The 24,093-nt window shown below is 45.7% G+C and overlaps 1 protein-coding gene across 1 annotated transcript; it reads right to left on the bottom strand.

Moving 5' to 3' along the window:
- Positions 1-2,008: 2,008 nt before the first annotated feature.
- Positions 2,009-2,575, bottom strand: LOC142583721 (uncharacterized). Its single transcript, XM_075694210.1, has one exon. It carries the CDS (start codon positions 2,573-2,575, stop codon positions 2,009-2,011), a length of 567 nt encoding a protein of 188 aa, XP_075550325.1.
- Between the last annotated feature and the right edge of the window lie 21,518 nt (positions 2,576-24,093).

Below are 24,093 nucleotides of genomic sequence, written 5' to 3'. Positions count from 1 at the left end.
TTCATCTGCAGAGAACATACATCAGCCAAACATATTTTCTGAAAGTCCACTCTAGTCCTCAACATCCGTGTTTTTATACTGTTAACGATATGACATATGCTACACTCTTTTGCAATCGTCCCTCCGTAAGACAGCCTTTCTCGCTGCGTGTGAGGGAACTTAGTGAAGAAATGCATGTCCCACTCTTTGAGCTTCGCCTAATGCATCCAGCCAAGCTTCTACCTGCTTGGGAGTGGCAGCTGATACCAATGCGATATTTCTTTCACTAAAGTTACAAAGCACGCTTCAGAGATTGAAATCCAAATGCATTTCCGGGAACTCCAGTGAAACACTCCTTCACGGAGTTCTATACAGACGCATCAAAGTCACTCGACGGGGTGTCCTATGCAGCCGTCGGTCCATCCTTCTCGGAATCCGATGTACTGCATCCGGAAACTAGTATCTTTACGGCTGAGGCCTACGCATTATTGTCGGCTGTGAAGCATATCAGGAAATCACATCTCCCGAAATCAGTTATATATACGGACTCCCTTAGTGTTGTGAAGGCCTTGATGTCATTCTGTAACTCCAAAAATCCGTTCTTTTCCGTTCTGTGTAAAGCGTATATAGTTAACGAGCATGTGATTATATGCTGGGTGCCATGTCATAGGGGCATCTTCTGGCTGACCAGAAGGCCATGTCGGTTGCATCGCATTCTGTTAATCCCACCGATGCAGTCCCTGTCACAGATCTGAAGCCCTTCTTACAGAGGAAACTACGGAACCACTGACAACGCCTGTGGAACGCGAAAACAACTAATAAGCTCCACGTGATAAAGCCACAGTTCGGATTCTGGCCCTCTGTAACAAAATGACGCCGAACAGATGTCCTATTCTGTCGTCTAAGAATGGCACGCACATTTGACACCCATAATTATATACTCACCGGAAGTGAGCCTCCAACCTGTGGTAGATGTGGGGAGAGGCTGACCGTACTCCACGTCCTCCTGGAGTTTCGGAAAGTCGAATCTGAGAGAAAGAGACATTTTTCCTTAGCATACTGGCAGCACATTCCTCTTCATCCTGCAATGTTTCTCGGTCCAGAACCGCTTTTTAATACAGACACAGTCCTAGGTTTCCTCAAAGATGTAGTCTTACATGTCATTAGTCCCATACATTCGTAGCGCTTCCTCTCTTTAGAGAATGCCGCTGGGATAGTTGTACTGTATAGCACACGCCTCCGGGCCCTGGTGTTTCAAGGGCTCTGGTGAGGCAGCTGTGCTATAGCTACTTCTTGCATCTTACATATCCCGCATATCATATCATTCTTCCCAATGTAGTGTAAGGCTCATAGTACTCATCATTAGCCATCGCCATAATCTTATCGCACGTAGATTTTACGCACATTACAGCAGCAATATTAGGCCCCTCTACGGCCCCTCACCTACGGGGCAGAAACCTGGAGGCTTACGAAAAGGGTTCTACTTAAATTGAGGATGACGCAACGAGCTATGGAAAGAAGAACGATGAGTGTAACGTTAAGGGATAAGCAAAGAGCAGATTGGGTGAGGGAGCAAACGCAAGTTAATGACATCTTAGTTCAAATCAAGAAAAAGAAATGGGCATGGGCAGGACATGTAATGGGGAGGGAAGATAACCGATGGTCATTAAGGGTTACGGACTGGATTCCAAGGGAAGGGAAGCGTAGCAGGGGGCGGCAGAAAGTTAGGTGGGCGGATGAGATTAAGAAGTTTGCAGGCATGGCATGCCCACAATTAGTACATGACCGGGGTTGTTGGAGAAGTATGGGAGAGGCCTTTGGCCTGCAGTGGGCGTAACCAGGCTGATGATGATGAAGATGATGAATCCGGAAAGTTTGAGCTGCGCCGCGTGCGCGCATACAAAGAGGCTGAAAGATGTAGCAACGGCCGTCTTCGGCATATCGGCAGGATCGACACGGTTTGGTGATAGGCCTTGAAAAGATCCCCTTTACTAAAGATCTTGTATCCTTCCAAGTGGCGTATGGAATCTTAAATGTGTGAAATGAGATAGCTATCGTGCACCATGTTAGCGTTGAGCCCCCGGTAGTCGCCGCACAGGCACCAGTCACCCGGTTCTTCATTTGGGCACCAGATAGAGTGGGCAGGCCCAACTGCTGGACGAAGGGCGACTAACACCCAGCTGGAGCACGTGCTCGAATTCCCGTTGAGCGATGGCCGGATGCTCACCGAACAGGAGGCGCGGACGAGCTGCGACGGATGGACCAAGCTTGACAAAGTTGTGGGTTCCGCAGCGCTGGGTTGGTGGTTGAAATTGCAGGGCCTCGTCACCTCAGGAAAATCTTCGTGGATACGAGCATACGGACATTGTGGAATCAGCGTGCAGATGCCAGTGGGAGCTACAGGCGACAGATCTCGTGAGATGGAGAGTCGCATCCTGCTGTAAACGAGCCGACGGCGGCGCTTGCGGACATCGAGGTCGAAATGGATCAGGAAGCCAGAGCCGTAGATAGGCTGATTGACGTTGGCTGCGATGAAGACGCACCGGAACGCGCACTGTAGGCTAAGGTCAAGAGTGAGGAATCGTACACCATACATCGCGATGGAGGTAAAGCTTGTCGCACTGAGCGCAGAGCCAGGTGACTTAGAAGCGCGGTCACGCTGGGAGGACGGCAGTACTCTGACCCTCACACCAGTTTCTAGAAGGAAGCGCAGGCCGGAAATGCAAACCATGACGAAGGAAAGACGGCCGGGTTGTAAAGCGAGGTCACATGCCGCGGTCGGGGATCTCGGAGTGCACTTCCCAACCACTGGCATGAGGATTTGCACTGGCCGGCCCGGTGCTGGAAAGCGCGATAGCACCAGCAAACAGGCGACCTTCGAGGACTGCGCGAGTGGGGTGCTCAGGGAAGAGGGACAGCAGCTGGGGCGTCAGGAGGAGCTGCGCTTGTCATTGAAAGGACGTCCGAAAGCCGTGCATGGAGACAATGACCTGGCCGATCCAGGACTCTAAGCGGTTCATGGTAGAAGACTCTGGCGTTGAAAGAGAGCGGCGACAGAAGCAGAAGTCGCGCCGTGGACTCGATCAGCAAGCTGGGTCAGCGGTCTAGGGTCAAGTATCCCCTGCAGCAGCCAAGACAAGCCCGGTGGACTTCGGCTAGGGCTGCAGGAAGAGCTCCTTCAACAGCGCACCCTTCGCGTCGACGTTACTTGAGCCCACGACCCGTTGAATCTCTTGAGCAGCTGGGAAGGGTGGCAATCTCCAAGCTCCTGGGAGCTGAGCAGATGCTGGAGGACCGCGCTTTAACACACCGTGGTGCGGTCCAAAGCGCTCTGCTTCAGCTGCCGGTATGGAGCACGGCCCAAAGGTGCAGCGAAGACGTCCGCAACCTCTTGAGCAACCTCAGGAGATAGGTCGGCAAGTAAGCTGCGATGCTGAGAAGTCTCCGAGTTGATATGGTGTGGATCGAAGCAGGCTTCTACTTGGCTGAACAAAACCTGTGGGTCCTTGCGCAAGAACGTGCTCAGGCGAAGCTGCAGAGCTACGACGCGCAAGTGAGAGGCGGAATGCGGAAGATTGCCTTAAGAGGAAGCTTTAGCTCGAGTGCTCCTATCTAAATACATGTAAAAGGAGAATTCGTTTTTCTCGGCAACCACTGCACCAAATTTGACGAGGTTTGTTGCATTTAAAAGAAAAACTTAAAATCTAGTGACTGTTGGTTTCGAATTTTTGAGTTAGGTCGTCAATCTTTTATTAAAAATTGGCGAAAATCAAAAATTTTCTAAAAACGAAACTATCAAGTTTACAACTCTGTAACTCAACCACTAAGAATGATAATACAATTCTGTGAATTGCATCTAAAAGTACATTCACAGCGGACAAAATTGATATGTTACACATGAATATAAAAAAATTTAATCATAGGGAAATACAGCTTTTGTAAAACCGTTGTAACCAACGTAACAAATTCATGCAAGATGTAAGATGACATATTGAATTTGTCCGCCTTGAATGATCTAATGGATGCCGTTTACAGAACCGCGATATCAGTTCTTGATGCATAGCTATCAACTTGTAAACTTCGTGCTTCTATTTTTTTCAAACGGTCAAATATTTGAAAATCGTTTTATGAAAATTCGAGCCCTAAATCGAAATTCCGCTTCCAACAGTCACTAGAATTTAACTTTCTCTTTCAAATGCAACAAATTTCATCAAAATCGGTCCAGGGGTTATCTCATAAAAACGTTTTTGCGTTTTACATGTATTTGAATAGGCCGCGTCGGAGTTGGGCCCGAGCTAAAGCTTCCTCTTAAGGCGTTGGGTTGCTGTGGTCGCTCATCACGTCCGGGTCGCCAATGTCACGAACTGAGGGGTTGCAGTGGAGTGCCAGGACCAGATGACCAGCGGAGTGGGCGCTTAGAACGTACTAATGCGTGTCGTGCTTGCAGCGCCTGCATCAGGCGCAACCCAACTTAATGTTGCTCGTCTTTTGCAGCACCGACAGAGAGCACTGACCTTTAAAGTCGTTGCGTAGCGGCACCGGTGGACGCTACAGTCGATTTCTTCAGGGCGTGGTTGCTTGTAATGTAATTATTAATCATCCAAACAAACGTACAAAACAACCTTACACTGTGACCCACTTAGAGGGTGAGCGCGGCTGTTTGAGGATATTGACCGATGGGTAGTTGCTGTAGAAGAATGCAGCTGTCACGAAGATTAAGTTCGGAGCTAAAGCTGAAGTCTGCAAGCACTTATTTGGTAATGTTAATAACTAAAGGTTGAAGAATTATATGTATGTAAAGGTTACGCTATTTAAGTGCACTGTGACACCATAATTAAAAAGATGGTTTCCGGGTAATCAGAACTTCATTTCGATTTCAATAGATAACAACTCAAAAAACCACACTGCCTAGGAAGAACAACCCACACACTCCGTGTGTCGTTCTTCCTATCCGATCGGGCTCCTCTGCTCTCTTTGATGTCGCAATTAAGATTGCCTACTCATCCGGTATCATCAAAAGTGTGGAATGTGTAGAAAACTCTGCTATTTATAATTAGTCCAGCAGAGGTAGTAACCCGTAGGTAGGTAGTAAAGTAGCCGTATTGAGTAAACATTGAGAAATTTCTTGCGGAGTAGGATACAGGCGAATATATGCTGGACAATCTCTGTGCTTTTGAACAAAGAGATTTCTCGCTATATACGCGTATGTAAGTAATGGAAATGACATAAGTTGTAATGCTGATACAGAACATGAATCCTCTTTCTAACCACGCTGCGTCGGCGCTGCGAAGGAATACGTAGCGGTGGTGCGATAGCCTGCTCTGATTAGCCTCATTATTATATAAATTGTGTATTACAACCGGCTTGCATGCTGCCGAGTGCCTAAAGGAAACCTAGTTTTTTCTGCAAGCTATTTGTTGATTTAAAGACAATTACTCTTTCATACGTCATTGTTGAAATTAAGCAGCTTCTTACCATGGCGTGAATTACACGGTCATTTTATTTTGTTGATCTCTTGTTGAATCTAGCAGAAAGAAAACTTTGATTGATGGTGTACACTGCATTTCTTAATGTGTGATATTTTTGAATGCTTTCGTTGTTCCGTGTTTTGACTGATACCATTTTTTCGGCCGTAGTTTTTTGTTTCTCGTTATATATGGATCAGAATATGCTTGCTAACGATGGCGTGGCCAGAACTTCACATAACAATTCCACAGATAAAAGGTAAGTCCACCCAGCTACGCTCCGCGCTCACAAATTTGTTCAGCTACTTAGTGGGACCCCCCTCCCGGCTTCTGCCAAACAAAAATTATTTTCGTCTTTCACAGTATTGCTACTGTGTTCTTCGTACGTCACTACCACGCTACATCTGGTGCGAGAGGTACTGGGATTGTTACCCAGCATCTCCGCCAGATGTCACATGGTGGTGACGTATGAAGAACACAGTAGTAATGCTGTGAAATACGAAACTAAATTTTATTGCACGAACCTGTGCCCACAAAAACAGGCTACATTTAAAGAACGTCGACAACGGCGAACAAAGTCGGTGATGGTCAAAATCTGATCAGCTGGTCAAGCGCGTCGGCAATTATACATCAGTCGTCGAAGTTTCCAGACTAATCGCTGTGACCCTCGGGTCTTCCACAAAGTTCTACAGCATTCGCGTCACGCGATGAAATCAGATAACACAAGGTTCGGTAAAAACAAACAGCGGATAGAACCCTCGATAACTTTCGAGGAACTTCCGATAAATTCAGGCACGTCCTGTGCTATGCAATAGCATTTGTTAGGCGGGGAAACGTGGTCGCCCGATAGAGATAACAAGTACACGTGTCACTGTATAGCGTGACCGACGGGCGAACTGTTGGCCGCGCAGACAGAAAAATATATGCTTAAAAACTGAACTTTAAGTGTTCCCACTCGGTGTGCTTGTCACACAAGTGGGCAGGCCTCACACTAAATTTTTGCAGCTTCTAATGAAACATATAGCAGCACACTTAAGCTACAGTGTGAAAGATATGCTAAATTTTGTGACTTATGAAAGTCGCAGAAGCACAAAATATGCAACAACACTGTATCCAATCATAAAAATGAACATAAGCAATGCTGTGTATAAAAATGTATTGCGAAACTTGTTTTGAACAGGCCGCTCAATGAAATAGGCACATAATATGTCGATTCCACATTGGGTATACTAAGAATTTCAACTATGTAATGACAATGTAAATTGCGTTCACTCGCCCTTCCTGTGCCAGCAATCTGATTGCTTGAATTTTTTAAACAATTTGTAGGACGTCCTTAAAATCAGATGAAAAAAGATGCCCCGATGTGTATCCAGGATTTTTCCCGCCCTTTGACCAGAGGCCACTGTGTTGACGCCAGTGGTCTGAATGAGAACGGTCAGTTGGCACATTGCAATGAGGCAAGAATGAAAGCCATTGTGTACTTAAGAGATCACGTTTTATGTCACCTGCCATCTGCTCACTACCATTCAAGACACCAAGCTAAGTTACCAAGCATTAGTTCGCATATGTTCAACAAATACCTCCAGGTAGGAACCAAGATATGCAATTAATCATGTACAAATCCATTCCACAATAAAAGGCTAAAATTGCTGTTCAAATAACCCATACTGGCGCAGACAGCTCTCCACGTGCCAATTACAAGCACTCGCTTTATCCAAGCGCCTTCCAAGAGCCTCATCGCTGATGCCCCTAGGCATTACCCATCGCATCGCCATTATAAGAGCGCCAGCAACGGCTGGCGGATGACGAGACAGCGCGTGTCTCTCGTGCACGCGCACACGGCAGCGCCCGAGTACCCCCGTCCAATGAAAAGTCGCGGCTTGGCTCCTGGTCTTCGGGGCGCCTGAAAGTGTGTTCGGTGTGGAGACGCGATTAACTGTTGATAGGCTTCTGTTAACTTTGCTTGCAAATTGCTTGAAAGTGCTTTAGGCTTGAGTTTCCATGCAAAAGCTCGCCCACAATAAACCAGTTTCTTTAGTGTGCTTCAGTGAAGAGTGCTACATTTCTGGTAGAGGTGCGGGTATGATTTCGATACCCCAGTTCGTAAGAGAGTGGAGCACCGACCCTCCACAATTGGAATCCAGAGAACTGACTCCAGTAAACCAGCGCCAAGCCGCTGCCTGTGAAGAGACCTGCCCTAGTTCGGACTGCCTGTTGCTGCAGCAATGCAGGCAACAGTTACCAGCGACGGCGCAACCATGACCAGCCCGGTGGCATCGTCTCAGCTCATTGTGTGCCCACCACGAACGCCTGAGTCCTTCCTCGGCGATACGTTCGAAGATGTGGAAGACTGGTGAGAACACTTCGAGCGAATCGCAGATTTCAATGGCTGGGACAAAGCAAGGAAGCTTTTTCGGAGACAGTTGCTTGCCGCATATGCCAGCACCGATTGGCGACAGAAGGCAGAGCCCGCTCTCCAAGCCAGAAACCAGCGCACTAACGAGCGCTCGTTTCTGGCATGTGGATAGCTCTCTGCGGCATTACATGGTAATATTAAGTGAAGTCTAAGCACCAAGTGCTATGTAATTTTACCCATCAATTTACTTAATGAACTGACATCCCTCAATGCCTAAGAGGTTACTCCGTTTGACGTACGCTTGAAAAATTTGCTGCACAAGGACAAATAACAGCGGATGCCCTGTTGCGCGAAGTGCCCGAACAGCGCACAAATCGAAAAACCCCGCGAGCACTTCTGCAACTCCATGCGTACAGATAGCACACGCACGAACTCGACGTCTGCCGAGTTGGAGGCTGCGCACCGTGGAGACCGGCACTAGTCACAAACAGCAAGAAATGGTGACTGCCTGGAGTAACAGGTTATTTTACCAAAGAAATTCACCACTCACTAGCGCAGTATCCACTAGTAAGAAATACATTGTATACACTGTATCCGAACGCGAACTACAGAAACTACAACGAGGACAAATCTAGAAGCAGCGAACGATATTGCTAGGATTCCGAGATTCCGAAGAAAATCAAATTCGGCCGTCTCATATTGGACACAAAGTTCCTCTTAAGCCATGAAATACCGGTCACGTGGGATAAAATGGGCCCAAACAGAATCGAAGCTTAATCGCAAGCGATAACAGCACGGTGTGGTTCACGCAATATGATACGTGTGCGCTGCAGGCCAGGGCACGGAAATACGACGGGCACTTCACCTCGTGTCTCGCGCTACCGTACTCGCGATGAACATTAACAAAGAGCCCGTTTGTCAGTTCTCTTGTCTGCAACAATCCTGCTAAACGGAAGACTGAAATACCACAGCGACTGGTGTCTAAAGGATATTGGCAATGTGCGCAGACACGGCATTCTCGCCTTTCTTCGCATCCTGCAAAACTTGCTAGTTTCACGCATGACGGTCGATCCCGATGCCAGGCATCCAAAAGCAACATTCTGTCTTTACCTTTCATCTCAATACTGCTCTTAACGCCTTAATACAACGTCACTGAAAAGGCGCCTCACATAGCCATAGCGACATGAAAATGAGCTTGAAGAGCAAATCAGCGCCCTTCACTCAGCACTCTCGAATGAAAAACAGAGCTGCTCTCCAAATCAAAACCATACAAATTAATAGATGCACATGCCATGCCAAGCCAGACAACAAAGCACAATACTTCCTTGGCAAAGGTCAGCACGACTGAAAACCGTGAGAAACACACGACTGCCCAAACGAGCGCAATTTCAGAACTATGCACAGCCCGGTTACACACGGCAGACTTGGACACAGCTCGGCTGCTCTCCAAATTAAATTCATACAAACAAATCACTACACACGCAGTGGGAAGGAAGACAACAATGCACAATACTTGCTTGACAACAGACAGCGTAACCTTAAACAGTGAGAAACACGCGACTGCCCAAAGGAACACAATTGCGGAACTATGCACAGACCGCTTTCCCACGGCAGCCACAGTGGCGGCCACGGCAGCGTTCGCCACACGCTTGGTTATGTGACCGATGTGACAGCCAGACTTATGAAAACGTTTTCGAGACATATTTCCCCCTCGTTTATAGGCTGTATTGCTTGCGACGTTTTTAATGTGTCGTGTTTGGTGAGAAATATGTTTGAAACTTTGAATCCATTAATATGAGGTTTTGAAGTCTTTGTGTGCTACCTGGGCCGTGTATAAAAGCGACAATTGTCTACGTAGTATTGAATCACAAAGTGAATGGGTGTGCGTAGCATAGCATTGAAACGTCCTTGAAATGTTATTTCTTAGTCTACATGCAGCATTCAGTGTTTTGGATTTCCAGTTTTCCAGAAGTCAGTGTACTCATTTCATCTCGGACTTTCACCTAAAAGTTTAGTTTCGTTCACTGAGCATATTTTACCAGCTGAACATTTCGCAGTTCTGCTAAACATTTTCTTTTTCTCGTTCGGCTTACAAGTTTGTTCGTTTTTCGTGAGTATATGGTTCACTTATTTGCCATAAGTTGAAATATGTTGCATAATCTAAAGTACTGGTCTTCGACGGTGTAGTAACATCTGAAGCTAAATATAATGAGTGAAAATTTCGGCTATTCGAGAAATGAAGTGAGCGAGAAATAACTCTACACACCGGAGCACCAGACGAGGAAACAGAGGCGCTATAAACCGAAGGTTTATTCATAGAAAGCTTTTATAACGTGAGTTAAAAAACAGCGGAAATGTGTCATAGAAAGCCATCTTTACACGCCATATGGGGAGGTAACCTTGCTAAAATTAAAGGAGTCAGCGCAATGGAGGTTCTACCTTCCAGATTTTTATGATGATGAATGTATATTTCTATGTCAAGTTCAAACAGGAAAAAAATGTGACCTTATTCCTACCATTAGGCGGACATAGAGGACACAAATACAAATATATATATATATATACGCCGCCGTGGGCGCCGGGGTGAAGCGTAACCTTCGCTCACCAGTTACCTTGCATCACAGCGAGTGTGCGCTGCGCGTTGTTTCTCGTCTTGACTGTACTGCAATTTAGCTTTTGCTTACGATTTTTGTTTTGGCATTGCTCAGGACACAGTCTAATGAGCGTTACTGCTCTCATATATATCAGTGACATTTCTAGCCATACTCCTTCACTACGTTTAAAGTCACTCCGCGAAAACAACGACAATTGCTGGGCGTCCGGCCGGTCCACGCACTTTGCGTGCATTCACCGACTTTTTTAGCGCACGGAAAAATACTTTTATGTGGCACGTATTGAGAAAGAGAAAGCTTTACTGGGGTTTTTTCAAGTCGCTCTGCAGTTTTCTCATTGACGCTTTTAATGTAATGATAATATTTGAGAAGCTGAGTAGACAATCAAGGCTCATTATGTAATTAGGCGGAACGCAAAAAATAATCTGAGTGTCTCCGAACGACGCCAAGCAACATTAGCTTGGTTCTGTCCGGCTACGTGGCATTCGCATATTATTTCATTCTGGTGCATGCTAGTTGGGACACCCTGTATGCGTGCTTAATGGTAGAAGCATACGCGATTTCCATACGCAGCGCCACATGCGTTAGCTAGCCTTTAATAGATTTGAGTAACATATTCTTTTTTCGCCAACGTTCGGCAACAACTTGGACTAACACGAGCCTACGCGGGTGAAAGTACGGGTGAAAAACAGGTGTCGCGCTTCGGCTATTCACACCCGTTTCCCTGCGTTCGCGATCTCCCGAGTTGTTTCCTAACACCAGTGCACTGGAACTACAACAGCTAGGCCATTTTCAAGGTTAGCTTGGAGTGAAACACACACCGGTTTTTTACACGACGCTCACTAAATTGAAGGCGCAGTTATTGCTTATCGAGTATAAGGGCAAGGAGGGTGATTCTAAAAATGAACGAGCGATTTTTCTTTTTGCCTTTCATTCGAAGCCTTATTCTACTGACATATTTTGAAAGACTTCGTTCTCTATCATTCAGCTAATGACGAGATTAGCGGCCATGCCTCTAGCTATGCACGATATATTGCGTTGCTGCAACAAAGCCACCGTCCTTAGTAAGCGGTTGCGTTCTCTCACTTTCTAGTTGTCATTCTGCGCTGTGTCGCACTTCTGAATCTATGTTTACCAGCAAGTTGTGCGGCGTAACTTCTTCAGCTATGAGAAACGAAATGACTCATTTGCAAACCCAATTATACATGAAACGCTATATTGTTTATTAGGAGCTCGGAGGCGTAAATATACGTTTTCTCTTCGAAGACTTGAGAGCCCACTTATTATGATGGAGTGTTTTCGGTAGCGTCGTGTTTTATTATTTATATATATATTTTTATTTTTTTTACCTCATGAAGACATGTTCACTTTTATCTGCAGGTGTACCGGAAACAAAACTCTCGCGCAGCTCCCATAACTTATTTGGTTTACATATTCAAACTGGAGTAGCTTGGACGGATGAAGGAATGTTTTTAACGAAGGACATCGTGGCGTTTCGTTTCTGGAGAAATAACAGTGGGTTCTTGCTTCGAAAAAAAAAAAAACGCGTTATATAACACGTTCTATAAAAGGGGGGAAGGCAAATGCTCCTGAAATGTACCCACACAGGAGTGGTTAGCAATGAACTGGCTCATTTCAGAGAAAGTGAGTCCCAGAAGAGTTCCGATAGTAGGTATCCCAATAGCTTACATCTTAAGCAAACAAAAGCAGGTGCTTGGTGGTATCGTACTTCCGGGTACGACCGCTGCTGGATGAAACAACACGGCTCATCCGTGTTTTCACATGAGTTGGGCGAGAGCTGGATGGCTTGCCTGTCCAACTGTGGGGACGCGGCTCCTCTATTGACGTGACGTGGCTGATGTCGCACACTTCACAGTTCTGTTTGCTTTATGGAAGGACAAAGAACGCAGCTGTAGAAACACGAGTTTTTTTAGTTTCGTTTCAGCGTTACGCGTGTGTATACTACTTCGTTTAGGCTCCTGAGAAATGGTTTTCTTGGCTTTAGTTATTATTTATGTCTCGGCACTCTGCCACAGCATTATTTGGAACGGACAGTAGAGCGTCCTCGGTACTCTTTTCATATTGATGTGGTAGCATATTTTTGGCCACATTTTCAAACATTCCTGATAACATTATGGGCTCCCCATAGATTGATATAGATCCATTTATAGGCAAAGCAGTCAGAGGTGGAGTTCACAAACTCTGAACATACTTTAGCGCAAGAAAAACTTTACAAGAAAGTGTGCTCGCAAAGCTTGCAATATTCGTAAGATCGCAAGCTTTCGACGCCCGCCGTTGTGAACACGAGTGCTGAAGTGCACAAGAGACGTGTACGCAGGAGTGAAACAGATGCGAACGTCTATGCTTGCACAAAAAGTAAGTTGAAGTGCAGTCGTGCATTGTAAAGAGTACTCGCAGCTGGCGACATCGGAAAGAATTTCTACGATACGGTGTTACCAGACTAAGGAACATCATGACGCCGGTCTGCCTCCGTCGAGCTGCCGCTATTAAGTGAAACGTGGCACGTGCTGTCACAGGCCACTGGCTGGAAGGCTACAACTTTACGGTAAGGCTCGATACTCCGTGCTTATAAGCGCTTTCAAACGAACATTGGTATTTATCTACACAAAGCTCGCTGTTAATTTGGTGTAGTATGAATGCAGCGGTGCACAACCTAAACAGACACAAGAAGAAAGAAGACGTACAGTCAATGCTGTCTTTTTTTTTTCTTCTGGATACTGACGTTATAGGTGTAAGCAGAACGACGTCTCTCACATATTTCAGTCTGCTCATCCAATATTATTTTCACCTTTCGCTTTTCTTACTTCAGAAAGTGTTCGTACACGCGTTTCTGCTTTGACACATGACGTTTTTAGGCTTCGAAACACCATACGGTGCTCCGTGGCTGCTTCCCAATGGCCAAATGAACGTGGGTGGCGTTAGTGGACCGCAGTTTCTGACCTGATATTGTGGACGTTCATATAACTTTCAAGCCCTTTTTCACATTCTGAAGCATGTGAGATGCTGCACGTACTAATCTGCATCCTGAGAGCAAGATAAAACCACTTGTGCTGCTAGAATTCCGCTCTTCTGACAGTACATTGTTCGACAATTTCATAAAGTGAACTTGCACGAAGCTGCTACAATTAAGCGTAATTGGCGAAGCAATGAAAGATTGCATGGCTTTTTTTCTACACAACGTTTATACATCTGCCACGGTGCTGCTCCTGTTCAGAGGAGAGCTTTTCCGTAGTGTTTTTGAATCACCATGTTGATGTTCATTCACGAGACTGGTTCGTATGTATCTTTGTGGGTAGGCTCACATGGTTTCCTTACTTGAATGCAACCTTCGTGGGCGGACGCGAAATTTGCAAATGCTGCATTACACCTACTTCCACAAATTTGTAAAATAGTAGTCATAGTAATTTCATCACAGTATACTTGCCTTCTTGCCTTTAAAAGCTGGTTGCCCGTAAAGAAAAGAAGAAAGAAGACAAATATTTTTAGAGCCTCTTCATCGTTTAATGCACAAGCTTTAGGCCTGAGAACACGCTACAAATATAAGCCTCGACGGAAGGAACTTGATATAAGCGAACTTGATCCAGCGAAACGAGGTTCTTGCAGCGTTGAAAGTTAAAGTTCAAAGACGCTTAATATGCCGCTTTTATTGTGTAAATCTCGCCTAGCTGTTTCATATCGGGCGATATGACGGAGCTGGGAGGTGGGGAAGGGCAGATTTATGCAAATAAGCTATAGACGTAGATACTGAAATAAAGAATAAACCTCCATCCATTCACTTCTATCGGCGTGACATGTTCATTCCAGCACGTAATCGTTAAACACATTTTTGAAATTTTCTCCCAAACTATTTTAAAGAGGCGAAGACAGATCTTCTGAAAGAGTGAATCATGTGCTCTTGACTGCGCTGGAGACATCTAGCTGTAACACGAACGGCTTAATGTAAACATACTCGACGACATTCACGAGATGCCTTGTCTTCTGTCGCCTTGCTGGTAATTTTAATCAGCTATGCCAAGCTTTAAAAAGAACTTTACGATACTTAAATGCTGACAGTTTATTACAGTTAACGGTCCTATCAAATAATTGAAAGTATATATACTATCAGTTTGTGTAAATAATTAACAAAAAGTAAACAATGAACTGTTAAAATATTGATGTCAACGCAAAACCAACTTATTTTTTTCGTAAAGATACCTCATGCGGTTCCAAAATTTAAAGGTTACGAAAACGCGCACCAAGCACCAAGTTAACAGTTGCTTTTATGCCGAGTCACTTGCGCCATCGTTAGCTGGTTATGACATTCAATAGGTAGGCATCATGTGATGGCCTTTTTCGCGCACCGAACGTAGCCTGCATTATGAATAAACAATAAACTACAAAAGCCAAGGTGCAGAGCGCGAAAAGAAAACGGAAACGCCGAATGTAAAACAAAATGGCAAGGAGTTGCCTTTGCGTATACGCAACTACGTCACCACTGCTCGGGGGCAGGCTGTAATGGCATTTCTGCGGGAAGAATGCTCTATTGTAGTCCACGGTACCCTCTGGGGCACATGACTGCGATCACAATTTCAGCCGATAGTCTGCCTTTTGTACTCGAAGAGAGAAGCACCCCGATGGGGACCGCCTTCGTTTGTCCGCAGCCACAGGGCAAGAGTCGAACGAATAGGGTCAACTTAGATTATAAGGCTTCCTGCCTTTGCCTATGTGACAAGGAGGACCACAGGGAACCCATTAGACCGCGGGGATAGACGAGTGCGTTTTCCCGGCTTCCACGGAAGGCTCGAAGGAAGGCTTTAAACTGTTTGGAGAAGCCGCCGGAGGCCAAGGGGTTGCGACGCGAGCTGACTGTTTGGGTATCAGACGATGATCGTTGTTTTGTGTGCCTATTGGGAAAATAATAGAGCAATAGGAGGCTTACTGTAGGCATTCCACATGCGTTGACACAATGAAAAAAGGTTTTTGTGTCAAGGCGTGCCGCATATGGGTTCAAATTGCGACTAAATCATACAGGACCTGTAAAACATAAAAATTTGACTGATGAGGATGCGAATCGAATGTGAAACAAAAAACTATTAAAATGCGAATTCGAAATGCTAATCTGCAGGCAGTCTGCGGGCCCACAGTGGATGCTGCAGATCATGCGAATAGCGCGACTGGATTACGAAGAGGGCTTATCGCGGAGTGGTTTGTTTTGTGAAACAATAAATTAGGTGTATCTAATGCTAGCAATACCAAACTCAACAAACAAATAGAAAAACCACGAGCCGGAAAATGCTTTGATATCCAAATTTCAGAACAATATCGATAATTCGCTGTATATTCAGGCACAAGTCAAGCTTTTCTCATTTTGACTATAGCTGGCTGACACATGGAAGCGCGTCTTTTCAAACAGCCTGTAAGCGCTTATTTAGAAGTGTGGCGTATGAAACCCTTCTTGGTGGATCGAATTAGGAGGAAGCGTGCACGCGAATGTCTAAATAGTAAAATGAGAAATAAGACGTTTCGTACTCTGTGCAAACCAACCATTGTGCATGGCGTAATTCTTCTTGCTTCCTGAACAGTTTCGCCTCATTGCTTCGATGTGGACGCATGAGATGAAATACCGTACATCAAGTAGGGAGTTGCGCCACCAGCAACTTCGTTAGGAGTGCTATTTCATTCATCGGTCACATCCGAGGTCAACTTAGACCAACACTTCTATGGTTGATCGTTGATCTTGCATTCAATACTGCTGAATCCAATACCACTGAATCCGGACTTATCCGCTTGTTCATGCCGCGGCATTGTTGGTGATGAGACAATGTGAACTGTTGGTGTACTTTAAGGACTGCTTAAAATTCGCTGCCGCGTACCCTGTAACATTATCTGGAAGGGACCCATTCGTGGTTTGCCGGTAGCAAAAAAAGAAATTTTGGGGCACGAAATCTAAGCATCACATTTCTTTTTCGAATTTTCTTAGCGAACACACATACCTAGTGAGTGGCATCGTGAATTACCAAGTCAATGGATGTTTTTTATGAACCGTACGCACAAAATACTTCGTTGTCATACCACCATCGTAATGCCGTCACAGTTGTTTCATCGTTGTCATATTAACTTCGACTCCCACATGCCGTTGTCGTGGCGTCATCATCGTCACAGAGCCTTTGTCATGCCATCGTCTTCATGTCATTGTCGTCACACTGTCCTTTTACCGTCGTCATCACTTCAAAAACACCAGCCCATAGTCGTAATGCTGTTGTCGTTATACCGCCTTCAACGCTCCTTCGACGACATACGATGGTCGCGCAGTCGTCATCCCAATGTCCTGATGCCATTGTCAAGCTATCATCGTCATCCCATTACTATAATTTCATCGTCACCTAACTGCCAGCATGCCGCCTTTATTTTTTCATCGATGCCACTCTTTTGACATTCCATCCCGCCATCCTCAAGGCCGATGATGGCAAGGGAGTGCCGTAGTTAAGTGGGACAAAATGTAGTATGTCGCAGCAGAAGTCAGAGAATGACAATCACAGATGTTAAATAAATATTACAAGTATGCTTCCGGATTGAGTGGTTACCCTTACTTCAATTAAAGTATTTCTAGACGAGTTACATGCTTTTATTTATACACGTCACGCAGTGCTTCCATCCAATTATTCGATAAAGTGGCGCAGTCGTCACGGTGACTCCGTTGTGTACGGTTTATTACCGCTCAGAATATGTGAGAAATTAGCAGTGCAGCCCAATTTTCCTTGTATTTGTAATTTTATAATGCGCGTGTAATTATTTTACAGTTTGGAACCTCCCCTTCTGTAAAGATCCCTCTAAGGGCTAACAGTATCAATAAACAAACAAAAAATAAACAAAGGTAGGTGATACGCCTGCGCGACTTCCGCCGCCATTGTTTTCCCTTATTGCCATCAAATTCATGAAGAAATAGTATGATGTGACGCCGGACTGAAATCTTATTGATTTGAAGATAAAGTTTACGCTATGTCTTTGAACTCCTGTTTTGGTCCGCATTCCACGCTTATAGGACGGAACAAGTGGTGTCCACTTAATGTTGATTGAAACGTTAGTGCAGAAACTATTTAAAGTGATTGTCGAAGTAAGCGGAGCTTATACTGTTCCGCGCATACATAGTCAGTGCGCTTGTTTTTCTTTTCTTACTTCTTGTAAGTGTACTCGTTCTGCACAGGGCCACTTCCGAGTTCACTGCCCTGGTTAAATTGGGCATATACCGAATGCAGTGGAATATTACGTGGCATCAATGGTAAATAAAGTACAACATTAGTCAAAACCCGTCGAGCAGTCAGCACCGCCCCCATGCGTAAAGCGCTGGTGATGCGCCGCGCTAACCGGCGCTTCTTCGTCACAAAATACTTTTTTTGCTAAACAGCAGCCGGCAAACAGGAAGTGTATAATTTATGATTTTAGAGATCATCGACTATGATAGGCCTGTTTTAGAGAGAATGCTCCCTTATACAGAAATAACCTGCACTGACTTTTGCAAGAGATTACCTCGATGGCTTTCTCAATTTCACATGCCCACATATTTTTGTTTTCAGCCAGAGCAGCCGTGTATATTGAGCCTCAGCACTTTGCGTTGCTGTGATGCAGATTTGCCTGCAACGAATTTGCGCGGCCGACATGATGACTTGCGCAGGCTTTCCTTCTAGCTTCATGCGCTTTTGTAAACATAAGGAGGGTATCTTATCTCCTCGGCAACGTTGCTACGGCGAACGCCCAGCATACACAACGCAACAGGAGCGGTTTGATGGTCACCCCTCAGGTCACATGCATTAGATTAATGCTTCCTAATTCTTGTCCCATCAGTGGGTTCGTCTGAAGATAACGTACAGCAGCCTATACGTCGATATATACCTGTGGGGTAGGCCTCCCGTAAGCGCGTTTTCCAGTGGGAGACCTGCTTTTTCCCATCAATTGGTAACGACAGCTGCAGTCATGTTGGGACCTTTTGCTATCGTTTTTGTTCAAAGAGGGAAGCTTCAAGGCCACACCTTTTTTTTTTTTTTGCTTAGCGACAGAACAGTGTGTGTTTGCAGGAACGGTTCTGCTGGTAAGCAGACCTTTCTGCATGGTTTAACCCAAATAATTTGTATGCTATCTAGCCCTAGAGCAATAATCAACGTTAGATTTATTTTCGTCTTTTTTTACCTCGGTGCACGATTTCTCTCGAACGTCGAATGCGAAACGCAAAGGAGAGACGTGTCAGATGTCTTTCGAAAATATAGGAGGAGAAAAGAAGGTCACCGACGATTGCCATACTCGCTCATGTGAAATTTGAGCGCACCTCTATGCGTGTTTTCAATTCGCGATCATGACTTGCGTGGACAATCTGTCTCGTGCGGCACGTGGGAAGAGAGCGAAGCCTTGCAAAACATGTAAAACTCAAGCACAGCGGTAGCGGAGAGCAGAGTCAGCGATCGTCGAAAATCTGATCTGCGGGTCAAGCGCGTCGGTTTTAATACATCACTTGTCCAAGTTTCCAGCGTAATCCTTGGTGCCCGCTTAGCTTCCAGAAAGTATAAAACAATTCGCGTCGCGCATACAATCAGCTTAGAAATATTATGGCGCCATCCCGTAGTCTCATGCGGCACTCTGCTTTCCTGGTCACTCTTTCGCCACACTCTGCTCCTACGCTTTGCGCCTCATGCTTGCACTGTAGCCTCCTCCTCCACTTTCCTCATCGCGCTCTCTTCTTTCACCTCCCGCGGCGTTCCGCGTTCGCTTTCATCTTTTGCTGTGCTCGTTCGCTTGGTTACGAAGGACAGCGCTGACACTTGCCGCAGGAGTGGGTGCCTAAGAACTGCGCTCTAAATCAATAACCTTATCCAAGTGGCAAATGCATTAAAGCCCTTGAAGCCCCATAGGTGAAAGTTCATTATGCGCTTCAAAATATTAGGAGTATTTAACAGGCCAAATGGCATCACTTCATAATTGATAGATGTCATCCGGAGCCATGAAGGTGGTCTTTTCTCGATCTTCATATTTGCTTATGCCCTAACACGCTACTAAAAGCACAGACACGACACATCGACAAGCAAGAGCCACCAACTAGCCCCTTTCATAGCACTCTCTATCTCAGTCGTCCACATCAATTTTCCAGCATCCTGAGCATGTGTCGATTGAAGAGACAATAGAAGGATAGCCAGGGTGATTGGTAAGGATTCGTTATGGGTATGCCAGCGCGAAAGACGACAGCGAAGATGAAACTAACGCCCTTGCTCTTTACTGCCTCGTCGTTGTCACCTTTTGCAATGCCGAACTCATGACGATTGGGAAGCAATACCTGTAACCTGGCAAGCAATCTTTCGCCTCATACGCTGGACAGGATAGGCACCCTTCAGACTAACGTGGTTCAGGTGGCGGTAGTAAAAGCACAATCTCCAGCTGATGTGCCTCTTTTCATCAAGTACAGCGGGATAGACGCGAAAACTACAAGAGGGTGCAATTGGGCTTTTACCAAGCATTTTCTCCACTTTATTATGACGGCACGTTCCATTGCTGACGCACGGTAGGGCTGTCGGTGAATGGGACTCGCATCGCCAGTACGAATGCGATGGGTATTGTACGGAGGTTTACCTCCAAGAGCGCTCGCCAGAGTACAGAGAGAGAGATTTCGTTGAAGCATAGGCCGAGAGGTCGACTTGCGCTGTTGTGCTCTAGCGTACTGCACAGGACAGGGATCAAAGGAGAAGGGGAGCAAGGAAGGAATGAGTTATGGTAACAGCAAATTAGAGGGATGCTGACATGCAATATCTTGCAGCAAGGTTAAGGGCACTGGCCTGCATCGATATCGAGCGAATATTCCAAAACATCCCTGAATAAAGATTGTCGGATATCCTGCTTCGTTCTCAAGCGACCACTGACGCCACGGGAAGACCTCTACAGAGTTGTAAAACACCGATACGCACCAAAAGGGTAAACTGGTCTCTGGCACTCATTCAAGGGCGTACGAAGGCGGGCATAAAGGGAAAGCTTCGTAAGCTGTTACAGAAGAGCTGAAGGAAACGCCTCCGCCACAGCAAGCACCTTCAGAGCGGACTTGGCAGCCGGTATTTGGAAATCAGAAAGAAACGCGCATAGAGTTCAGTAGGCTTTTCAACACGCTCTAGGTTACCTTTTTGTCGTTCCTTTTAGTCCTTTTCTGACTGACAGCACAGCTGTCTTTGTCAGTTTCTTTCTTAAATTGAACTGATATAAATTAGGTGGTTTCACTTTCCAAAACTTGGATATGATTATGACGCACGCTGTAGTGGGGTAGTCCGGATTATTTCCGGCCACCTGGCATTATTCAACATGCATGAAATGCACGGAAAATGTGCATTTATGCATCATCAAAATGCGGCCGCTCTGGATATATTTATTTTATTTATTCATTTAGATTGCCGCCAGGGTTAGCATATCAAAGAGGGGAGGGGCATACTACAGACCAAAATTGAAAAAAGAACAGGTGATGCAATAACAATGAGGAGCAGAAACAATCGACAAATTAATATAAAAGGTATATAGTTGTAACTAAAGAAAAGGAGAGTAATTTTGAAATCTAAAAATAAAAAACAGGCTAAACAGAAGAACAAGTTGAGTACAAATAATTAGACCGCGTTAAGGAAGTTATTAAAAAATCTCATAAAGTATGACGTATCCTTAATAGCAGTAGCTGCTTATGGCAACTGATTCGATTGGGAGGTGGTTCGAAGTAAAAATGCAGATGAGTAGTTAACAGTTCTGCAACGAGGAACATCAACTTTTTGGAGGCGGTAAATAATAACTTATATGAAAGGAGGGGCTTTAATGAAGCTTTCACGAAAATTATTGTTGAGATAGCACATTTTATGAAAAAGACTGAGCCGGGCTTTTTTATAGCCGGGCTATTTTTATGGGGCTACACTCCGCCATTTCCGGATTATCAGCACAACGCGATATTCACTACGGTTTCGCGTCTTAGTTCTCCTTGTGCAAAGGAGCGGTCCGGATTGGAATGGTGTTCGCGGGTGTGGACGGCAGCGCAAGCGATTTCACGTTCGAAGTAGCCCGTTGCGAAGAATGTCACCTGATGATTAGCCTGATGGAGGAAGGCACACGCAGAAAGAGAGGAGGATGGCCAGGAAGGGACAATTCTTCTTGATGGCACTTTCTACGAGCCATTTTATGTGTTTCAGGAATGACGCCTGCGGAAGCGGGGGAGCTGTTTCAGCTTCTCTGCGCGTAAGATGGCCCCGAGTCAGATTGGGAAGATTGCGCATTTAATTTTTGATCTTTGGATATATCTTTGAGGTCGCCTCCTGTTTGCCGGAAATGTCTATTCACTTCAAAGTGGCTCCACAGTTCTAGTCTTGATAGAATTCACCACATCGACTTGCAGACTCTTGCATCTTGCAAACTCCGCGGACGTGGCCTGGTTTCGTGCGTCTATGGCACTGCAACTGTTTTGGCGCATGGGATCATACCAAATCGCTGTCGTATCTCATTATTATCATTATTCCTTGCAAAGGCGGTGTTTCCGACTGAAGCAGGAGTTTTGTGAACTGGTATCGCCCGTATCGATGGATGTTCACTACAGTTAATGACTACGAGAGAAGCTTTACGAGGTCGCCCTATCTACTTTTCTGCTGCGTATAAGAAATAACGTCGGCTGTATTTCCTTCCCGGTACACCAAGAAGGAACGGGCGGAGATGTTTCCCAGTTGTAAAGTCAATTTGAAAAGTACTTTACTTCATGCCTCTGCATAAGTCAGATATCCTGGTCGTATATGACAACGCGACTAAGGGCAGTGGTTGACTAAGGCAGTGGGCACTGCCTTAGTGCCCACTGCCTTAGTGAATTTAGGTACACGGGTGTTGTGGCATTTCGCCCCCATCGAAATGCGGCCACCGTGGTGACATGAAGGTGCGCACTGCCTTAGTGCCCACCTTCATGTCACCACGGTGGCCGAATTTCGATGGGGGCGAAATGCGAAAACACCCGTGTACTTAAATTTAGGTGCACGTTAATGAACCCCAGGTGGTCGAAATTTCAGGAGTCCTCCACTACGGCGTGCGTCATAATCAGAAAGTGGTATTGGCACGTAAAACCCCATATTAAAAACCTTCATGTCATGCGTGTGCTGGGGTGACAGGGCGAAACTGATGATCGTGACGGCGGTCACAAAGCTGGTGAATGATCTGTGTTTATAGCGGAACCCGGAGGGTCTGCTAGTGAGTTCAGATGGCGGAGGTATATGCCACGAGGAAGAACTTGCACGGAGAAGCCAAAATAGAGAAGGAGAAAGCATGTTCGCTTGGTTGTGACTGTCGATACTGTGGTGGTGGTGAGTGCGATGCCTTGCGTCATGGCAACCATGGGAATCGCGAAATGAGCGCTGTCGCCATCGGGCAATGGCGGGAATAGTGAGAGCTTCACGTATACTGCGGCTCGCAGTATAAATACATAAATATTTTTTTTTTTGCATGAAATGATTCAATATATGTTCATGTTGCTCTGTTGTCTCTATTTTGAAAATTATTTCCAATGTAGCACGTGGTTTACAAGAGGTATTAATTGCAGTGCTTTGTATTTGCTTTCAAACTAGTAATAATTGTGTGAACGCACTATTATAACTAATTAAAACGCGTTGCATTGGCTATTCAGACTTGGGGCACTACAACAGGCGGTAGAACATGCAGCTTATTTTTGTATTTGGGTGCGAGGATACTAATAAAAATGGTGCTGACACTAAAAAAATAAAGTGTCATATAAAAGCGATATGCTCTTGACTGACAAGGGAGGCAAATTTTCAGCAATGGCTTCTTCGGATATCTCACTCGCGTGATCCCGTGAACACATCGATATGATATGCTTGTTTAACAATGGAACATGTGAAACCCATTATGTGCAGACAGCTGTAACACGCAAGCATGAAAGCAATCGACCTTTAATTATTGCCGGAGTCCTATAACTGCTATTTTGCGCAAGCTCATCGTGCTGGATCGCTGGCTTCTCACGTGGCCGCGCCTGTACGAACCGATGCATTCGCAAGCGCGACGGCGCTCCCTTAACCTACTATAATAAAACACGGCATGTAAACGAAGCCATTGTGTACATTAAGAACGTTGGTTTACGGGTCAACAAATGAAGCCATTAGCGGCCGGGGCGTTATAATGAAAGCGGCATACTGTCCATGAACTCCACTTCGTAGGCAGGGTTGTTGATGCGCCCCTGCGGCAAACAGTTGCCGCGCAAGGAGACACTGTCGTCCCAGACAGCCGTGCTGGAGGACATATGTCCACTATTATACAGTGCGATTTCCTGGCGCACAGTGACGCCGCATAAGTAACTATCTGGTACGCGCACAAGCGGCAAATCACACGCACGCATTTCAGTAATGCCTGCAGTGGAAGCAGGCATCTCCGGCATGAGGCCCGCCTGCGGTTCCAACGGCCTCGACCACGCGGTTTTCAGTGGCGCCTCTAGCCACTATAGGCGCTGCGCATTGCGTATAAGATAATGGTAATTTTTTAGGACAGTGAAAGTAACAAATGTGGGGCAAGTACAAATGGTGATTTACGCAGTGCGCATTCACGAGTGCACGCCAAGTGCACTCCCGCCGGCTACTCGGATGGTAGGTTAGGTCGCGGGCTTCAGTACTTGTTCGAAGTGGTGGTAGAGGTT

Source organism: Dermacentor variabilis, chromosome 5 (assembly GCF_050947875.1).
Source record: "Dermacentor variabilis isolate Ectoservices chromosome 5, ASM5094787v1, whole genome shotgun sequence".
NCBI lineage: Eukaryota > Metazoa > Arthropoda > Arachnida > Ixodida > Ixodidae > Dermacentor > Dermacentor variabilis.
The sequence above is the reverse complement of the archived record's forward strand: the minus strand, read 5'-3'. Positions and strand labels throughout refer to the sequence as shown.